At 41.5% G+C, this 17,755-nt stretch overlaps 1 protein-coding gene across 1 annotated transcript in view; it reads right to left on the reverse strand.

Annotated features, from left to right (window-relative positions):
* The window catches only part of ANAPC4 (anaphase promoting complex subunit 4), a 33,542-nt gene that overhangs the window by 12,678 nt on the left and 3,109 nt on the right, over positions 1 to 17,755 (reverse strand). The window contains exons 3-20 of the mRNA XM_066631757.1: positions 17,544 to 17,649; positions 16,940 to 17,072; positions 16,099 to 16,173; positions 14,543 to 14,569; positions 14,358 to 14,402; positions 12,909 to 12,993; positions 12,184 to 12,294; positions 11,027 to 11,110; positions 9,462 to 9,548; positions 8,016 to 8,080; positions 7,889 to 7,931; positions 7,732 to 7,808; positions 6,113 to 6,213; positions 5,984 to 6,035; positions 5,442 to 5,497; positions 3,507 to 3,553; positions 1,794 to 1,850; positions 543 to 599 (exon numbers count right to left, since the gene is read on the reverse strand). Of these exons, the coding sequence (XP_066487854.1) occupies positions 543 to 599; positions 1,794 to 1,850; positions 3,507 to 3,553; positions 5,442 to 5,497; positions 5,984 to 6,035; positions 6,113 to 6,213; positions 7,732 to 7,808; positions 7,889 to 7,931; positions 8,016 to 8,080; positions 9,462 to 9,548; positions 11,027 to 11,110; positions 12,184 to 12,294; positions 12,909 to 12,993; positions 14,358 to 14,402; positions 14,543 to 14,569; positions 16,099 to 16,173; positions 16,940 to 17,072; positions 17,544 to 17,649 (1,308 nt within the window). The remainder of the gene's footprint in view (positions 1 to 542; positions 600 to 1,793; positions 1,851 to 3,506; positions 3,554 to 5,441; positions 5,498 to 5,983; positions 6,036 to 6,112; positions 6,214 to 7,731; positions 7,809 to 7,888; positions 7,932 to 8,015; positions 8,081 to 9,461; positions 9,549 to 11,026; positions 11,111 to 12,183; positions 12,295 to 12,908; positions 12,994 to 14,357; positions 14,403 to 14,542; positions 14,570 to 16,098; positions 16,174 to 16,939; positions 17,073 to 17,543; positions 17,650 to 17,755) is intronic.

The raw sequence follows: 17,755 nt of genomic DNA on the forward strand, positions 1-17,755 counted from the left end.
CAGGTCACTTTCTAGACATCAGGGAACCTCAAGCCTCCCTCCCATTTTGTGGTTGTGAGGAAGCAATTCTAAGGCTTTGTTCTAGTAAGTAAACTCCATTGAACTCTGCGGGATTTATTTTTGAGTCAACATGTTCAGGGTCAACGTGTCAGCTCAAAAAATCATTCCCTTGTTATGTGAGCTGTGTGAATATCGTGAGAGACGCAGTCCAGGCTACTCCTGAATTCTTGGCAATTAGTTATTCATTTATCGTGGCTCCTAATCTATTGAGATTGTGTATCTATACAGCAAATTCAATTTATTTCCCTCATATATCAATAAAAACGGTGAAAATAAGAGGTGGAAAAAATTACCAGATTGTGCTTTCCTTTGTTGTATATATATAATTCTGGCACCTTCGTCCAATTTGCTAATTTTACTGCAAAATGCACAGTGTGCAGAATGTGATGCTACCCTTGTTGAAGATCAGACCCACCAAAGACCCTTTTTTCTCCAGGTCATTTGCCCATATGCCTACCAACCCAAAGAGTCTGATACATTACCTGACCGACTCTTTCTACATTAAAGTACTTCCCTTTACGATTGTAGAGCTCAGGTGCCTAAAACATAAATATGGAACATCATTTATTTACAGGTTTGGCAGGAACAATGGACTTTGATGGTATAAAACACAGATAAATCAAGTGCCGTAGCCCTGTTAACTGAACTAAGTGGTGCCTTTAAATGGCTGTTCTCTTCTATTTAACAGGGGGAGAGCAGCTGTGCCTATTTATCCCAGCATAACATCTTTTCTTCTGATCGTTCTCTGGTATGTCTCCCTTGTGTCTTTTGTGAGTCATCTTGGGACATAGAGCCATTTACTTACTTATTTAGATATGCAACCTGCTTTGTCAACTCCCCTGCTTTATATAAACATTATAATTTTTAATCATAATGTCACTTAAAAACTCAGGGCCGGGTTAACATAGTAGTAAAAGCAGCATATACTATCGGCTCCACGTTTTCGAGGGTCCTGCACTAAATGCTTGCAAGGTGTCTCTGATGACATTAGCAGCTCATGATCTGACAACCCTGTTGTTTACATGGAGCTGCATGGTATGTAATAATTACAGATGCCATTAACAACATAATATGAACATATAATTCCTCTCAAATTTAACTTCACTACGAGCACAGTCTGATTGTGATAGCCAGTGCCAGTGGTACACATGATCCACCAACGCTGAGACACAAATGTGCCAAGAAGCACATTGCAACAGCAAAAGATAGCTGGAAGGCCTGTGCTAGCCTGCCGGCGCCCATGGAAGACCAGTGCATGCCGGAGCAGGTAAGCTCTGTGTGGGCCAGTGGAGGGGGAGAGCGGAACGGGGTGGGGAAGGGTTGTGACAGGGCAGGGGGAGGGCAGCAACAGGGGCCCCTTTATGCTACAGGCTCCGCACTTGCTTAATCTGGCCCTGTTAAAACTGTTTCCAGTTCTATAATCAGAAAGCACATCTGTATTTTAAAATAGACACAGGCAGTTCAAAGTGTCAAAATGGACACTTTAACCAGTGTATAGAAGAGAAGATTTTAGCAGGTGTAGCTTTTTAAACCTATGTTTAAAAACATAAACCTTTGTTAAACCTATGTTCTATGTTGAGCTGCACCTGCCAAAATTCCCTCTTCTAAACCGTGGTTAAAGGTATATGTCCTCCATTGTGTCTGGTCACCCTGCCCTCACTGCATCTGGGCACACAAACATGACTGCTTTCTTTTGAAAGAACAAGCCCTCCAAGTCAACCAAGATGACTTACCTCATTGAAATGCTCAGTAAGAAAATCAGCAACAAAAGTTATGTCTTTCTGAGTCATCTTTGAAACACCACAGGAGGACAAAACACCAAGAAAAAAAAAAACCACCATGAATTCAAGTTTTAAAAAATGTTTACAAAATGCAGCACATGTTAAAATAGCAACTGTCACAATTCAACAACTAGTATATTAAGAGCATTTCAAATTATTCTCAGACATGGCATGCAAAACAATAATATTAAGAGGACAATGAAACAAAAAAGCCATAAGGCTGCAGTGCAGCCCGAAGTATGGCTACTAAAAAAAAGAGTCCAACCACAGCCAATGGGGCTTAATCTCATGAAAACGTTTGAGACTGCAGTCTTAATCAAAGATTATATTCACTAAGATTAATAGTATTTGCCTGCTAATATGGAATATTAGTATTCTCAAAATTGAAACCAACTAGCATTGTTTAAATAAATTCAATAACTTTAACAAAAATGAACTCAATTAGCAGACTAGATAAACCCTGGTCTGATTCAACAACACTGTTCTTAAAAGAATCTGCCACAATGGAATACCTGGCAGCCAATGTTTCAGTGCCCAACTCTTTGCTACAGGCTGGTGACACATTAGCAGTCACTGCTTTCAAGCAATGTCTGATGAACCACTGCAAAAAACAACTTGCTACAGCAGTGACACCAAGGGGCCAGACGAATGTTGGAAAGATCTAAGGCAAGGACAGCAGTCTGTGATCCATCAGGTGGCACAGAGTTCACCAGCCATTCATCAATTTACACTCTCACATAACATGTTTGAGTGTTTACACTCTCACATAACATGTTTGAGTGTTTACACTCTCACATAACATCAGAACCAGGGGACATCCATTAAAATTGAGTGTTGGGAGAGTTAGAACAGAGAAAAGAAAATATTTCTCAGCGTGTGGTTGGTCTGTGGAACTCTTTGCCACAGGATGTGGTGATGGCGACTGGCCTGGAAGCTTTTCAAAGAGGTTTGGACAAGTTTCTGGAGGAAAAATCCATTACGGGGTACAAGCCATGATGTGTATGCGCAACCTCCTGATTTTAGAAATGGGCTATGTCAGAATGCCAGATGCAAGGGGGGGCACCAGGATGCAGGTCTCTTGTTATCTGGTGTGCTCCTTGGGGCATTTGGTGGGCCGCTGTGAGATACAGGAAGCTGGACTAGATGGGCCTATGGCCTGATCCAGTGGGGCTGTTCTTATGTAATGATAAATTGTCATCTGCTCAATTACTTCCACCCTATTTTTGCAGTATCAGGCAGGCAGTAAGAAACAAGGACCGAATCCCAGTTTTATATCTTGGCTTGTTTGCAAATTCTGGTTAGAATAAACCAGAGTTTCTTGGATTGGCAGTCACAACACATCCTAGGTTTGTTTTAAACCAGGACTGGAAGCTGAAAACTTCTTCCACTCCTTGCAAAGGAGGAGGGAGAACACAAACCAGTGGCCTGTTAATACTGTGCAGAACTAGGATTAAATTATGGTTCTGTGGTATGTCTGATCTGTGCTATAGACAGTCTTCGTGGGCCACACAAAGCCATCAGCTGTTAGGGCTGTATTTGGCTGGTGAGTCACAAGTTCTGCAAAACATGTTCTATTTAAACTGCCTTGTGGACTCCTTCACTGAAAAGCAGTATGTAAATATTCATAATAACAAACAATGTAATGCAGGACCACAAGAATACTACCTTATTCAGCTCTGGAGGGACGTGATCATCTGACATTCTCAACATGGCTGGAAAATAAAACAATCAGATTAGTCTTAAAAAATCATTCCATGTCTGCCTCCTCCATCCCACCCAACATAAAACATCAAGATATCCATTATGGAGCGGAATATGTCATTTTTCAATGGCTGTGCATAGAATAAATGATCCTGGAAATAAATTCTTATCTACTAGCTCTACAGTTAACCTTGATATTGCCCAATGTTTTTTGGGCCTTCATTTTCCCAAACCACAAAAATGGGAATTAAAAAGTGTTCCTAACATAGAGAAGTGCTTCTGTTTGCATTGACATGCTGTATTTTGCAAAGATATTCTGTCATGCCAGCATGACTTAACATTATTTGTGTAAGCAACAACAGGGCCAGCTTAAGACTAGCAAAAACCTATCAGGTTTGACAGGTAGGATGGAAAGAATGAGGAGCTTCCTTCCCTTTGCAGCGTCATTCAATTCCACTCCAGATTCAAATAAATCCCCATCTGGATTTCTGCTTTTTGTATCGTGGTTGAGAGGATTCAGTCTCTCTTCCTATACAATATCTTTGCAGTATCTCGATGTGTACCTTATGCTGCTTTATGTCTGGAATCCAGCCAAAATAAAGTGGAGTCTTCGGCTTGGCTTGTTCAAACACTGGTTTAGAATTGGCTCTGCTGCAACTAAGGACCGCCTATTGAAAAGTATTTCAGTAGACTCTTTCTGTTCCCCAGGACTTGCTTTACTTAGTAAAAAAGTCCAATCCTTAGGGCTTTCCCTGGATTTGCTGGGCATGATGCCATGGGTACTCGCATCTAATACCCTACATACCCAGCGAAGGGACATTGAAAAACAAGAGCTTTTAGCCGCGGCCAAAAAAACCAGCTCCCCACTTCACTTCGGCTTATCCTGGGCAGCTGATTTGGGCAGCAATTATTAAATTTTCTAAAAAAACCGCAGGAGCGCAGAGTGTTTTCCCTAGCCAGACTCAATGCTTTCCCCTCGAATGAGATTAAAGCCAGGTTCAATGCTCAACAATCCAAAGTATGTCTTTGTGGTTCAGGTTCTACTGAGACACTCCCTCATATTTTATTAAACTGTGATTACTATTCTGATCTACGGAGCCAGTATTTATAGCCTTTTTAAAAGTCTTTTAGTGGATCTGAAAATGATGTGGTTAGACATTTACTAACCGTAGAAATGAGAGTTTAACGACTATCATGGCAAAGTACTTTTATTGTATATATTCAAGAATTGTCTCAAGAAGTTGAGCCTAATGTACATGGTAAATTCTTTGTTCAACATCCTGGTTTTATTGTTAATGCCGATAAAGGTTTTGATTTGAATTCTGAGATTCAAATAAAGCAGTGGGTCCCAACTTTGGTTTGGGTCACTATCTGTCAGTAGGGTAATGACTCAGCCAGGGATCCGTAGGTTCCATTAGAACAGCACTTCTGGGTTTCGCTGCCGCCTCCGTCACCAAATGCATGTAAGTAAAAATACTTACGTGTATTCAGCAGTGATGGTTGCAGTAAAACTTGGAAGTGCCATATTAATGACACCTATGGGTCAGGTCGCTACCGAACAAAGGTTGGGAATGCCTGCCCTGGGGCATTGCAACCCCCAGGTTGGGAAACAGTGAAATAGGATAAAGATTCAGATCATCACACTCTTTCCCCACTTTGGGAATGTCCCACTCAGGAATGGGTTTTGCTTTTGCTAGCTTTTATACATGGGAGTGAAAAGAAACAATTTGTTGACCTCAGACAAATTTAAGGTGCCCCAGTAAAACCCAACCTCCACTAATAAGAACTGAGCCAGCTTCCACCTGCACAGCCCTGTCCTGGCTTCTGTTTCTTGGAAGTTTCATGTGAGAATAGCATAAAGTATTGGGAACTGGCTTATATAAGCCATCTTTTTCTTACCCACATACAGCCATCGGAAAAAAGCTTTGAAATTTTTCATACTGCTGTCTATAACTCTGTAGAGAGAATAAAAAAGGACACGGTATAGTATCTTTATTTATTACAGCAACAGACCAGCGTAAAAAAAGGATATGAAAGTATATTGAAGACATGGTTTTGATTGGAAGAGTTCTTTGAAGTATCACTTCTAAAGGTCAAACTCAATGGGACAAGAAATGCCCTACTATTGCATTTCTATTTTTTTTTTAATTTTTTGTTTAACATACACGCTGCATGGGGCCCTCCTCTGAAAATGTTAGCACCTTTTCAGCGTGCTGTGAGATGGAAAAGATTGAAAATTGTTGGCCTACTACTGAAGATTGGTTGCTCACAATAAACCAAGCACAATAAACCAAGCAACCAAGCAACTGAAAACTGAACCACTGAAATGCTATGTTGTGGACAAAAGCAACTGCTAGTTTTGACGCTAGTTTATGTGGACAAAAAATAGAAAATTCTGAAAACGAAGTTCTTTGCACAGAATATCCTAGATTAATACGTACTGCAGCAACTCGTTCGCTTTCAGGATGAAGGAGCCCATAGCAGTAATGGCTTCTGTAAAGAGAGGTTCCTGTTATTTAAGATCAGCTGAATTTACTATTTATGTGTTAACCAATAAGCCAATTGCATACCTTCTATTCCTGTTGCATCCAAACCAAGAGACTCATATTTCTGTTTCCATGATGCCATTCCTTTCAATTCACTTAAATGATACAGTAAGGCCTCAGAGCCACTGGTAAAACAAGGCAGTGAAACTGATTAATGAAGGATTTGTCATTACATCAGACATACTACTTTTCAACAGAATGTAAGCATATGAATGAATAATAACGATAATATCTCTGTGGTGCTAACTAATAAAGCAGCAATAAAACCAGCATAAAGCCAACAAATTCCATACCCTATAAACTATTTTATATAGTCCTAGTCTATAAATAGAATTTATCCTATAAATTTTATAGGATAAAGTATCCTTTTAACAGCAGCTGAGTGAGATAGGGAACCCACAAACTCAAAGATCAGTTGGTCTTTCCTCCACGAGCTTCTCCAACTTATCTGAAGGAAGCTTCAGATAGTACATCATTATCCAGTCGAGCCCATCACTAAACCCAGGCTAAGGACATCCACTAAGGATGTACACCTGTTATGCTATTATTCCCAAAGGAATGACTGTACCTGGATTCATTTTAACAGTTCAACAATCTGTGTACTAAAGCTCCCGACTTCTGGTTTGCAGCCAATGCTGCTAAGCACATAAGTCATTTAGCAGCATTCTCAAGGTTCTGCAGTGAAACTAGATCTGTCAAAGGAGAGTGAAACTGACAGCATCCAAAATAAAATTTACAGTTAAAGCTAAAGGGAGGGAGCAGACATTACAATACTTATGAACAAAACAATTTATAGAGACCCCAGAACCTAACGTGTTCTTAAAAAGCGGGGCGCAACTATACAAAATAGTTGCAGCATTGAATGGAAGGAGTAAATAGCCATGCCTAGGTACAGACTAATGAAGATTGTACCTGGGTTGCCTTACCAGGTATTGTTGGAAAGAAAAAAAAAAGTGTATCTGCAAACTGACCCTGCACACCAGATGTCCAAGTAACCATTCCTAGCAGTGTCTGCTCACAAAGTAGTTTATATACTTTGTAAATAAGAAGATTGTACCCTATTTCAGACTCACAGTCTGAAAAGAAATACAAGGGAAATATCAGCAAACAGCCCCTGGGAAGAAGCTATGCTGGAAAGAACAAGAACCATTTTCTCCTCGCTGAATAGAAGAGATCCAGCTTTTTAACATATGTGCATCTGCCCAGATCACTATGTTTGGTGGAGTATAAATTTTAAATAAAGGAATGAAACTGTTCGTGTGACTAGTCTTCGGAGATTCAGGGTATAATCCTATGCATGTCTACTCAAAAGTAAGTCACTCTGTGTTCAATAGGGCTTACTCCCAGTTAGTGTGGATAGGATTTGCAGCCTTAATCCAATTTAGGAGATTCCTTGTATATGTAGAAAGGCTATATATTTTTTTTCTCTCCTGTGTAATATGGGAAAAAAACAAATTCAGCTAACACATTCTCAAGTGCACAACCACAACCGACAAAGGGATAAAAAAATTAAAAAGTGTGCATGCTGATATTTAATAAATACTAGAAATATTCCTGTCATTCAACTTCTTTTAAAAAAATGGTTTACAACTATATACATTCCTTGTTACTTTTGTCGCCTGAAGAGAAAGTCTAAAATTTACCTCTGCAGGTGACTTATGACGAGCTTTTGAATACTAGAGTAAGAGGATTCCATGGACTGACCAAGTTTTTTTAAGCCCTGTTGGAAGAGATTTTGGTTTTAATCACTGGGTGTTAAGTAAACAGAACAAAATAACATTAACACATACATTAGCATACCTTTACTGTTAGTTGATTCATAAGCAGTGACTGAAGTTCAGGGCTAACAGAGAAGAAGAAGAACATGCATTTCTATTTGAATAACGCATCACCCCAATGAAACAGCAGGATCTTGTGCAGAACCTACCTTGCTCTGCCCCACAACAGTAACTGCATGAATTCGTCCTGCACAGAAGTGGTTGTATTCTTTTCCTGCAAGTTGAAAACTTCTGGTGTGAACATACTAAATTACCCATGAATACACAAACTAGTTCCAAACATCTCATTACACTGTGGAGTGATCAAGAAACTGAAGCCAAGATGGGGCTAAGCAGACAAGATCACGCTCAGTTCTCAGGGGCTAGAGGTACCAGTGGCAGATCGCAAGTGTACCCCCCACCTAAATTGGCATTCCTGATTTTATGCGAATGATTGTCTTCCAATTCCTATGGGGGGAAAGAGTAAAGCACTGCACTTGGGGAAACACCAGGCTGGTTCAGACAATTCCTCCCCCAAAACATGGTTTGTTGGTTCAGAAATGCAAGCTGAATGAATGCCAAGCCCATGCACTATCTTGCTCCTACCCCCTTTCCTTCACACCTCACACCTGAAGAATTTCTCGATTAGTAAACCACAGTTCCACATGCTGTCTGAACTCAAAGAGCTGTAGTTTAACTGTGACTTACAAGGATTTTATCTGGGTTTCATGTCCTTTAGCAACAATGGCGAATCTAGGGTATGGCAAGCCAGGGCATGAGCCCTGAGTGCCATCTGAAGGCGGGCACCCACTGCCTCTGTGTGCGCACGCATGTTCGTCACTTTCAAAGTCAGGAAGAAACTGCAGCACATGGGCAATCACAGCAGTAGCTGAGGTGAAATCCCCACAGTTGCTGCTATGAGTGTGTGTGTGTTCCAGGGGGAGCACCTGCTGCCTGGGCACCCATAGGGGCAGCTGGGCAATTTCACCCCAACCACCACTGCAGGAGTGCACACTCCCCTCACTTCCCGAATCAGGAAGCGATAGGAGTGCCTGCTGCCTGGGAGCTCAAAGCGTTTGTTGGGGCAATTTGGCCCCAACTGCTGCTGTGGGTGTGTGTTCCTGGCGCTTCTCTGGAAGTGACGTCATGGGACATCATTACATCAAGGGACGTCACTCTGTTCCTGTTTGGGGCACCACAGCCCTTGGGTATGCCACTGTTTAGTAACCAAGGACTCCTTTTATATAAGAAGTGAACAGGAAAGAGGAAGAGGGAGCGTGAGGGCTTGGTTTTAGATCCTGGTTTATTATGACTAATAATAGTTTGAACAAACTATAGTTCCCCAAGTCTGGGTGTAATGAGAAACTGTGACTAGCTCAAAAGTGAAAATGGAAGCTTTCCATCTCCATTTCTAGAGGGAAAAAGAAGAGAAGGGGATAGAGCGTGAGAGTCAAAGGCCTGTCCTGGCTTCCTCTTCTTATGGCTCCTTTATGTATAGACTAGGCCTATAACTGTGCCAACAACCTGCTCTCAATCCTTACATACATGGGAAAAAATTAGTAAGAGAAGCAGGATTAAAATAAGAAGCGTCTGAATCAGGCAAATGTTGACAATACCTGTACAAATTTGGTTAGCCGTGAATCCATCTGCATCAGTATTTCTTCCCAAGCTTCACACATACATGTCAGTGACAGCTTGATATACTGTTTATAAAGAAATCAGTAATTCATTTTTTTCTTCTATAATATCAGAAACCAAGGCAACTTTACAAAAAGAACATTGCCTTTATAACTCAGTCCAATCAACATTTATGATGGTTTGCACACACAAAAATTTACAAACTTAGAAAGTCATCAATACCACAGAAAACATAAATTTTAAAAATTGCATAAAACCAAAATTTTATAGGGTCAAGATTACCCTATAAAAACACATAATTATGCTTCTTTTGTTAATTTTGCATTATGCTAAAAAGGAGCTCAAAAGTTCCCTGGTCCTCACCACATTCACTTCCAAGAAAGCTATAGCAAAACTTAAGCAGAATTTACTGCCATGCAAGAATACTAAGGACTAGGGTCCAATTCTCTGAACAAGAATTTTCTAGAATTTATTCTAGAAAAGTTTAATCTATGGATTGAAATATGGGTTTTGAGTTCATGGTGACAGTAATGGATTGGTAACTCTCCTTCTCTCTTAAACCATTTTTGCCCAATATTGCATATACGCAACAGGGATCAAATGTGTACATCTGGGCTCCGCAAAAATGGGTTAACCATGGTTAAGAAACCAGAAGTGGGCTGTGGTCTTGTATGCTCCTTTTCCTTCCCTCCTTGTTTCCCTTTTTGGTGTGAATTCTCCTCTATTCTTTTCGCAATCAATTGCTGGGGCGCAAACAGTGGGAGAGAGCTATTGTCTACCTCCCTCTCTCCTGGGCTTCTCTAAAGCACCTGAATGGCCGCCTTGGGAAACGGAAGGCTGGACAAGATGGGTCTTTGATCTGATCTAGCAGGGACAGACATTCTTTAATCAGGACCATGTTTTACCGTGGCTTGTACACCAGCACAAGCCAAGACTCCCTTCTAACAAGGATTTGCAAACAAGTTTCAGATATGCTTGTGAGGAGAATTCTGAATGGTATTAATCACTGTTAGCACCTTGGTACATATAACAATGCAAGACAATGAAATTCAAGAAGGAAAAGGAGAAATTCCTACTGAGAAGGCAAAAAGGAAAAAAGAGGGAGTGTGCAAGCCAGCCACCCAGTCAATTACACAGGCCTACAAAATTGGGGGTCAGAAAAGTTTTTCCCAAAATTTATGGTGGTTTGGTATGAATTTGGGGTGCTGATTCTAAAAATGGCATCCGTCTTGCCCTATCACTTCTAGTTTTGGAGATACGGCATAGTTTCATTAGTGAATGGTTCAAGCAGCTTCCTCATGAGGAAGCCATTGTGTAGGCTTCCTCATGAGGAAGCTGCTTGAACCATTCACTAATGAAACTATGCCGTATCTCCAAAATTAGACGTGATAGGGCAAAACGGATGCCATTTTTGGAATCAGCACCCCAAATAAACCCAGGAATTGGTGTAACGGTTAAGGAAGCAAAATGTGTGTTGGCCTGTGTTATCAGAGCACTTTTGGCATGAGTCTATTATGAAGAGGTGGATGTTTTAAGGTCATACCTGCAAGAGAGTTGAAATATGTGTAAATTTTCGAGCCATTCTAGTCACTTCAGGTAAATAAGTCGAGAGCAGACTGGTGTCCAACTATAGCAGAAAAAAATAAAGTTATATTCAAGGGACATTAAATGTTCAGTGCTGGTAATAGCACAGATAATCAAGAATAACAAGGAAGCAAACAGAAGTTAAGAGAATTCCTTCCTTTCTTTTTTCATTGAATCTAAAAGAATTTTACTCAAATTTTAGGAAACAATTTCTTTGGGAAATCTGAAAATAATATTTTTTTCTTTTGCTGATTTAATTCAGCCTTAGTTTAACATTATTAAATTGAGCCAATGGTTTCAATCATACTTTTTTAAAAATCTAGTGAGGATTCCCAATGTGTCAGCAAGAGTGAAAAAATACACAAAGGGAAAGATAGATTATAGGATCTTTCCTCTGAGAAAGGCAAAAAAGCTTTAAAAATAGCTTTTTCTTGTTCCCTAAAAGACAACTAAGGGGAGGGATGACTGAAGTTTATGACATTTTAGCTGTGCAGAAAGAATTTCTTCCCCTTCAGTACAAAAGGTCAGGCTCATCAAAAGAAGTCTGGAGGATGTTAAGGAGCATAGTTTGCATGGAATTTATTGCTATTTGAAGTTCTGGTGGCTAATATCTTAGGGCCCAATCCTATCCAATTTTCCAGCACCAGTGCAGCCGCAATGCGGCCCCAAGGTAAAGGAACAAAAGTTCCCATACCTTGAGGAGGCCTCTGTGACTGCCTTTCCACCACAGGCTGTAGTACACACCCCATTGGCACCGCTGCACCAGCACTGGAAAATTGGATAGGATTTGGCCCTTAGATGGCATATTTTTTTAAGGATTAAACAAATTTGTATCAATGGCTATTAACCTTGATAGCTAAATGGGATGTCCACATTCTGTGACAATATACCTCAATTATCAGATGCTGGAGTGTATCAAGGAGGAACACAAATGGTTACGATGCCATACTTGTCATCTTCCCAGAGGCATCTGGTGGTGCCAGAGGGCTGGAATACTGATCCAGCAAGCCAAGTCTTGAGATTGCCGCTCAAAAATGTACCAACATATCCACTGAAGAACAGAACCAATTAGCTGGTTTCAAAAACTATTTTTTACGTTCCTGACATTTTACTCACTTGGAAATAAGTTATATCTGCTTCACTCTCTGGAGAAGCTTCTACTTTTGTGATGACCGATAGTGATTTCAAGTCACTCGATAAGCACAGTGCAAGACAAGAACCAGACACCTGGAAGAGTTCAGTGCAAGAACCATAAATCATTCGCATTTAGGAATCGATCATATTGCATTCAAATGCAGTTTTTTTTATTACAAAATCAGCATTTTATGAGCTAGAATTTGTTTCAAACAGTACATTATAGCCCACTGACAGATCAACCAAAATTTGTGCTTTTGTCTTTACCACGAATATTTCAATTTCAATGGCATGACATAATTTGACTCAGTGTTGCTATCTTTCTGTGTAATCCGGCAGGATCTCCTATACCTTTAAAGGTTGCATGATGGGCAGATATGGTAAAGATGTAACTCTTTCCAAAACAAGGCTGCAGCAATCAGAAAAGCTCTCTCTGTTAAATGCTGCCCGACTGGCAGAAATATACAGGAGCCCGACAGAAACAAGAAAAAGGTGCTGGCCCCAGTTTCAAACTGAACTATGGTATATTTTAAACTATATTTTAACTTATAATGTGTTCAAGAACCAACTAGCAATTTGTTATTTTCCTTTTAAAGACTGAATGCTTCACCTTTTAAATCTCATCATATTAATTATGATGTAATCAAAAGATCAGAATGGACCTCTTAGAGAAGGACATCAACATGGTACTTAGAAGACTGACATACCCCTGCTACTGTAGCAATCTTATACATTCCATAAGCATAAATCTCAAGAAACCCAGCAGTGCCTCCAAGAACCAGAGTATTCAGTCTAAAGCAAAAAGACAAACAATCAGTGAGCTCCATTTAGGAAATGTTTGCATTAGCTTAGCCATTATGAACTAGCTGTTTCTTTGGCACACATTTTCTTTTTTTCTAGATAGAATCTGGGGAAAACAACCATTAGTAGAAATCAGAGAGTCAACAGCATTATGACGTGGATTCCAATGGGCTGCTTGTGCAACTAAGGGCGCAGTCCTAACTGTGCCTTGGGCCGGCACAAGTCCCTTGTGCCGACCCAGGAAAGTCGCAAACATGCTGTAAAGCACATTTGCACCTCCTTGAGAGTCAGCTTGGCCAGTGCAGGGATGTGCACTGGCCCGCGGAGCCTAGAACCAGCCTCTGCGCCAAGTGGTGAGGGGAGTGTTGCGTCTGCTGAGCTTGGCCGATATGGGTCTGGGGTTGGCAGAGAGGAGGCAGGAGGAAGGCATTCTGGGGCAGGGGGTGGGTAGGCAGGGAGCAGGAGAGGGGCTGGGACCTGGCTGTTATGCCTGATCCCAACCCCGTTTCTCGAGCAGCACAGAGCAGCTGCAAGCCACTCCACTCTCCTCGGACTTAAGCCACCTCCGGATGTGGCACACGTCCAAGGAGACCCATTGGAGCCATGGTGGTTTACCCGGGGGTAAGAGAAAGAGTTTCCCCTTGCCTCTGGCTGAGCCACTTCAGGCTCCAATCTTGCGCTGGATACAGGCCTCCTGGCCTGCCTGTTCCAGGACAAGAAAGGATTGCGCTGCACAAGCTCTTCCACCCTTGCACAGCAGGGAGAGGGGCTTGTGCTTTCCTTGCAACTTGTGCCTGCCATAAAGCTGTTGCAGGGAGCCATCCAGCAGTGTAACACAAGGGGTTGCAACACAAGAGGTTACAGCAGGTGGTGATGGAAGAATGTTGGCACACACCACCTCTTTTCGAGTGCAAGCCAGTATTAACGAAATACACTGTGGCAATGCCAGATTGCTTAGTAATAAAATGGCCATCTGTATGAAGAATGGGAGAGGTGCAACTGCCAGATCCTAATCCTGGTCCTGGGCAGCCCGGAGCAGTTCCAGGCTGCTCAGATCTATGCCACCTCCTGAGTTAGCCCCATTGGGGCTGCTGTGGCTTTACCTGGGGTAAGGGGTAATTCCCCTTCCTCCTGCCTTCCTGCCCCTTCCTCCTGCCTGAGCTGCAACTGGCCCCAATCCTGCTCTGGATGCGGGGCAGGCTAGCCAGCCAACCTGCCTGCTCCAGGGCAGGTTAGAATTGAGCTGTTAGTTAATTAATCTACAAATTAAAGCTTGCACACCATAAACAGAACTACTATCCTCCTGTTCTCCCATATTAAAACAGCTAAGGTTTAATTTTTAAAAATGCACTTACCTGACATCACCCATGAGCTTCATAATCTCATCTGATTTTTCTTCACTAGAACAGAAATGTTAAAAAATTAATTGCATTCTTATACTTGTATTTCTTCATATATAATATTTATTCTACACACACACACACACACACACACACACACACAGAGAGAGAGAGAGAGAGAGAGAGAGAGAGAAAATTACCTGAAAATTTTTGCAGTGGTACTGTAGCTATATTAAGAGAAGAAAAAATATAAGCACGTTCATTCATGTCCTCTGGATAAAAGAAATTGTACATTTAACAAAAGCATATATTTATTCGACCCAAACAACACAGATAATAACATGCAACATGGGGCTCAATGCACAAAAGCTCTCCGCTGATACTACACCCTCCCTAAAGCCTCAGTGTATGGCAGCCAAGTTGGGAACTGTCATGAATAAGTGCATGTTAGGCCTAGGTTAGCATGTGAAGCCTGAACCAAACTAAGTCAGTAACGGAGAAGTTGCTAGCAGTTCTTAGCTGCAAGAATGTGGGTAAATAAAGCTGCAAGAATGTGAGTAAATAAACAAAAGGATTGTTGTCTCTCCTTTGCTGGCCAGAAAGGACAGATAACAAGAATTACAACCCATTGGAATGTTTAGCACCTTAGTAGACAGAAAGGCGCCTGATCAAGTGTGATGGAGTGCAGCTATGGATCTCCAGTTGGGAGGGGTAAGAACTAGGAGGAGTTAGCAACCAGGCCAAATTCAAGAAGGTTCTGTTCCACAAGGGTCTGATTGGACAGTCTAAATAAGTATGAAGTCACCTCAGTACTATTAGCATAAGAATTATAATAATGAGTGCCCAAGGGGTGTGTCCTGTTTCTTCTTGGACAGAGTTTTGGGTGCAACATCCTGCACGCGTGTGAGCTCCATTGTCTACCATGGGCACCTGGCCTCACAGGTAGCCCTGGAGCTAAAAGAACTACAAGAATAACTGACCCAGGTGAGAGATAGGGATTAATAGAGATAGCCAGCTAGCTTTATTATTTTATTGCTGATATGTTTCTTAGATGTTTATGCCTCTAGCATTTGCTGCCTTACTGTAACCTTATGTAACCTTATGTACTTAATAAACTAAAATATCTTTTACTAAATTGTTTCATTGTCTGTTGGGGACAAGGGTACAGAATCCTGCCTGGCCCTTCAGCAAGCTACCAAGTGCTCATTGAGGTCTAGTAACTTGAGGACTGAAGCTTTAATTGGAGAAAGTGCTCAGTGCCTGCAAGGGATAGAATTAAGCCTAGAGGGTCTCAGTGTCCCTAGACTGAGGCACTGGCACATACAGGGTGGTGGCAGTACTACTGAGCCTAGAACTTTGACCACCCCAAACCACTCTAAGTTTACGACAGGAACAACATACAGTATAACACATGGGCTGTCCAACCTCTAGTGGTATTGCCCTGTTCCTGGCTAGAAGAACAGAAGGCTCACATCAACAGCACAGGGCCACCTTATGATTTATTTACATAAAATATGTGTACTCCAGCTTAGTTAAGATCCTCCAAAAATTCTTAGTAGAATCTACGAAGAATCAATATAAGGTAAGATCACAGAATCAACCTAACAATAACAAAAACTGCTCCAGTAATAAAAATGACTTAACTTCTGATGACCTGAAGATGCAAAGCAGCCTTGCTTTCCGTACTTCTTATGTTCTGCATTCTGTCACAAGGCCATTACTGAGATGGTCCTAGGACAGAGACCTCAATACTCACTTCTTTGGCAGCGCAGGTAGTTTGGGAAGAAGCAGGTTCGACTCATCCTCAGCATTATAAAATGAAGCGAGAATACTGAAAGAAAAGAACATCAGGCTTGTCAGCTTTGCTTCCAGAGAGGCCAAGCCAAAAACAAGTCTACACTTTTCAAAGAGCAACAGGTAGCAAATCAGATCTAAAGTGTTGTCTATGTTCTAAGTTTGGTTTTCCTTTTTAAATAAATACACCTTCTTCTTTCACAAAGGCAATATATAAAGTTGATACAAGTAAAACATCAGAATGCCGGATGCAAGGGAGGGCACCAGGATGGAGGTCTCCTGTTGTCTTCTATGGTCCCTGAGGCATCTGGTGGGCCACTCTGAGATACAGGAGGCTGGACTAGATCGACTTTTGGCCAGATCCAGCCGGGCTTTTCTTATGTTCTAATATAACAGGTGGGAATTGTAACAGAGTTGAGCAACAATAAACTACACTAGCCGCCCTGTATTCGTGCTTTGGGGTATCTGCAGTGGTAGCTGGGACCCATCCCCCATGGATATGGGGGGAGGCCTATATTTCCTGCATTGTTGGTTCACTTCCATATGGTAAAGCTGAGGTTCCAAGTTTTGATTAAGCACAGCACCTTGATTTTTAAATAGTTTAGTTTTCTTTTAAACACACAACAAATTTTGGGAATTTTGAAAGGCTGCAGAATGAAAGCAGAAGGTAGAAAGAGCTACTTCCCAGAATGCACTGATAGCTACTGAGAGTGTTCCTGCCTGATGACTGGGAGGCCATTCTTTGCACAGGCCAGCAGACTAGTGGCCACCCACAAACCTATGGCAAGGTGTCTCAAACTTACCCATTTTCTTCTGTTACTTCCATCCAGTGCATATACGTGATAGGGGCATCAACTGAGAAAGAGTGCAAACTCTCTGGTTTCTCTACATCACACAGAATAACTCTTTTCGTATCAGCGAGTCCAAAAGCCAAAACTAGAGAAAAGACAAGAATAAAACAATAGATAAGGCACAGAAAGACAGACTTTTCCATATGTGGTAACTACCAAAAGGATCAGCCATTGTAAACAATAGAAACACTATATTTCAGAGTTTGAAATGTCTCTGGGCTGCAAATCAGCTACTGCTTTAAATACACTAAGCGAAACTTCATTTTCAAGAGACAGACAAACTGGAATTCCTGGATGACACAATCCTTAAGGTTGCAATCCTAAACACACTGACCTATGAATAAGGCCTACTGAACACAGTAGGGCTTACTTCCAAGTAAACATGCATCGGACTGGACTGGACTGGACTGCACTTAGGCTGCAGTCCTAACCATACTTTCCTGAGAGTAAGCCCCATGGAACAAAATATGACTTACTTCTGAGCAGACCTGGTTAGGATTGTGCCCTTAATTAGTTATTTCATATTGCAGTGTAAAGGGGCATTTGTTAACATTACTTTTGCCATCTGGTCTCCAAGCGAGGGCCGTCACTTCTTTCCCTGTGCCTTCACTAGGCGGCAAACTCCACACTCGCTGAAAGTTTGCAAGGCGATGAAGTAAAACCTGGAAAGACACGTTGGAAGTGATGACAGAAACACTAAGAACTTATTATCTACTGAGAAAACAAGCATAAGAGCACAGAAGACACGACAGCAATTGTATGGAACAC

This window comes from Tiliqua scincoides, chromosome 6 (genome assembly GCF_035046505.1).
Source record: "Tiliqua scincoides isolate rTilSci1 chromosome 6, rTilSci1.hap2, whole genome shotgun sequence".
Classification (NCBI taxonomy): Eukaryota; Metazoa; Chordata; class Lepidosauria; order Squamata; family Scincidae; genus Tiliqua; species Tiliqua scincoides.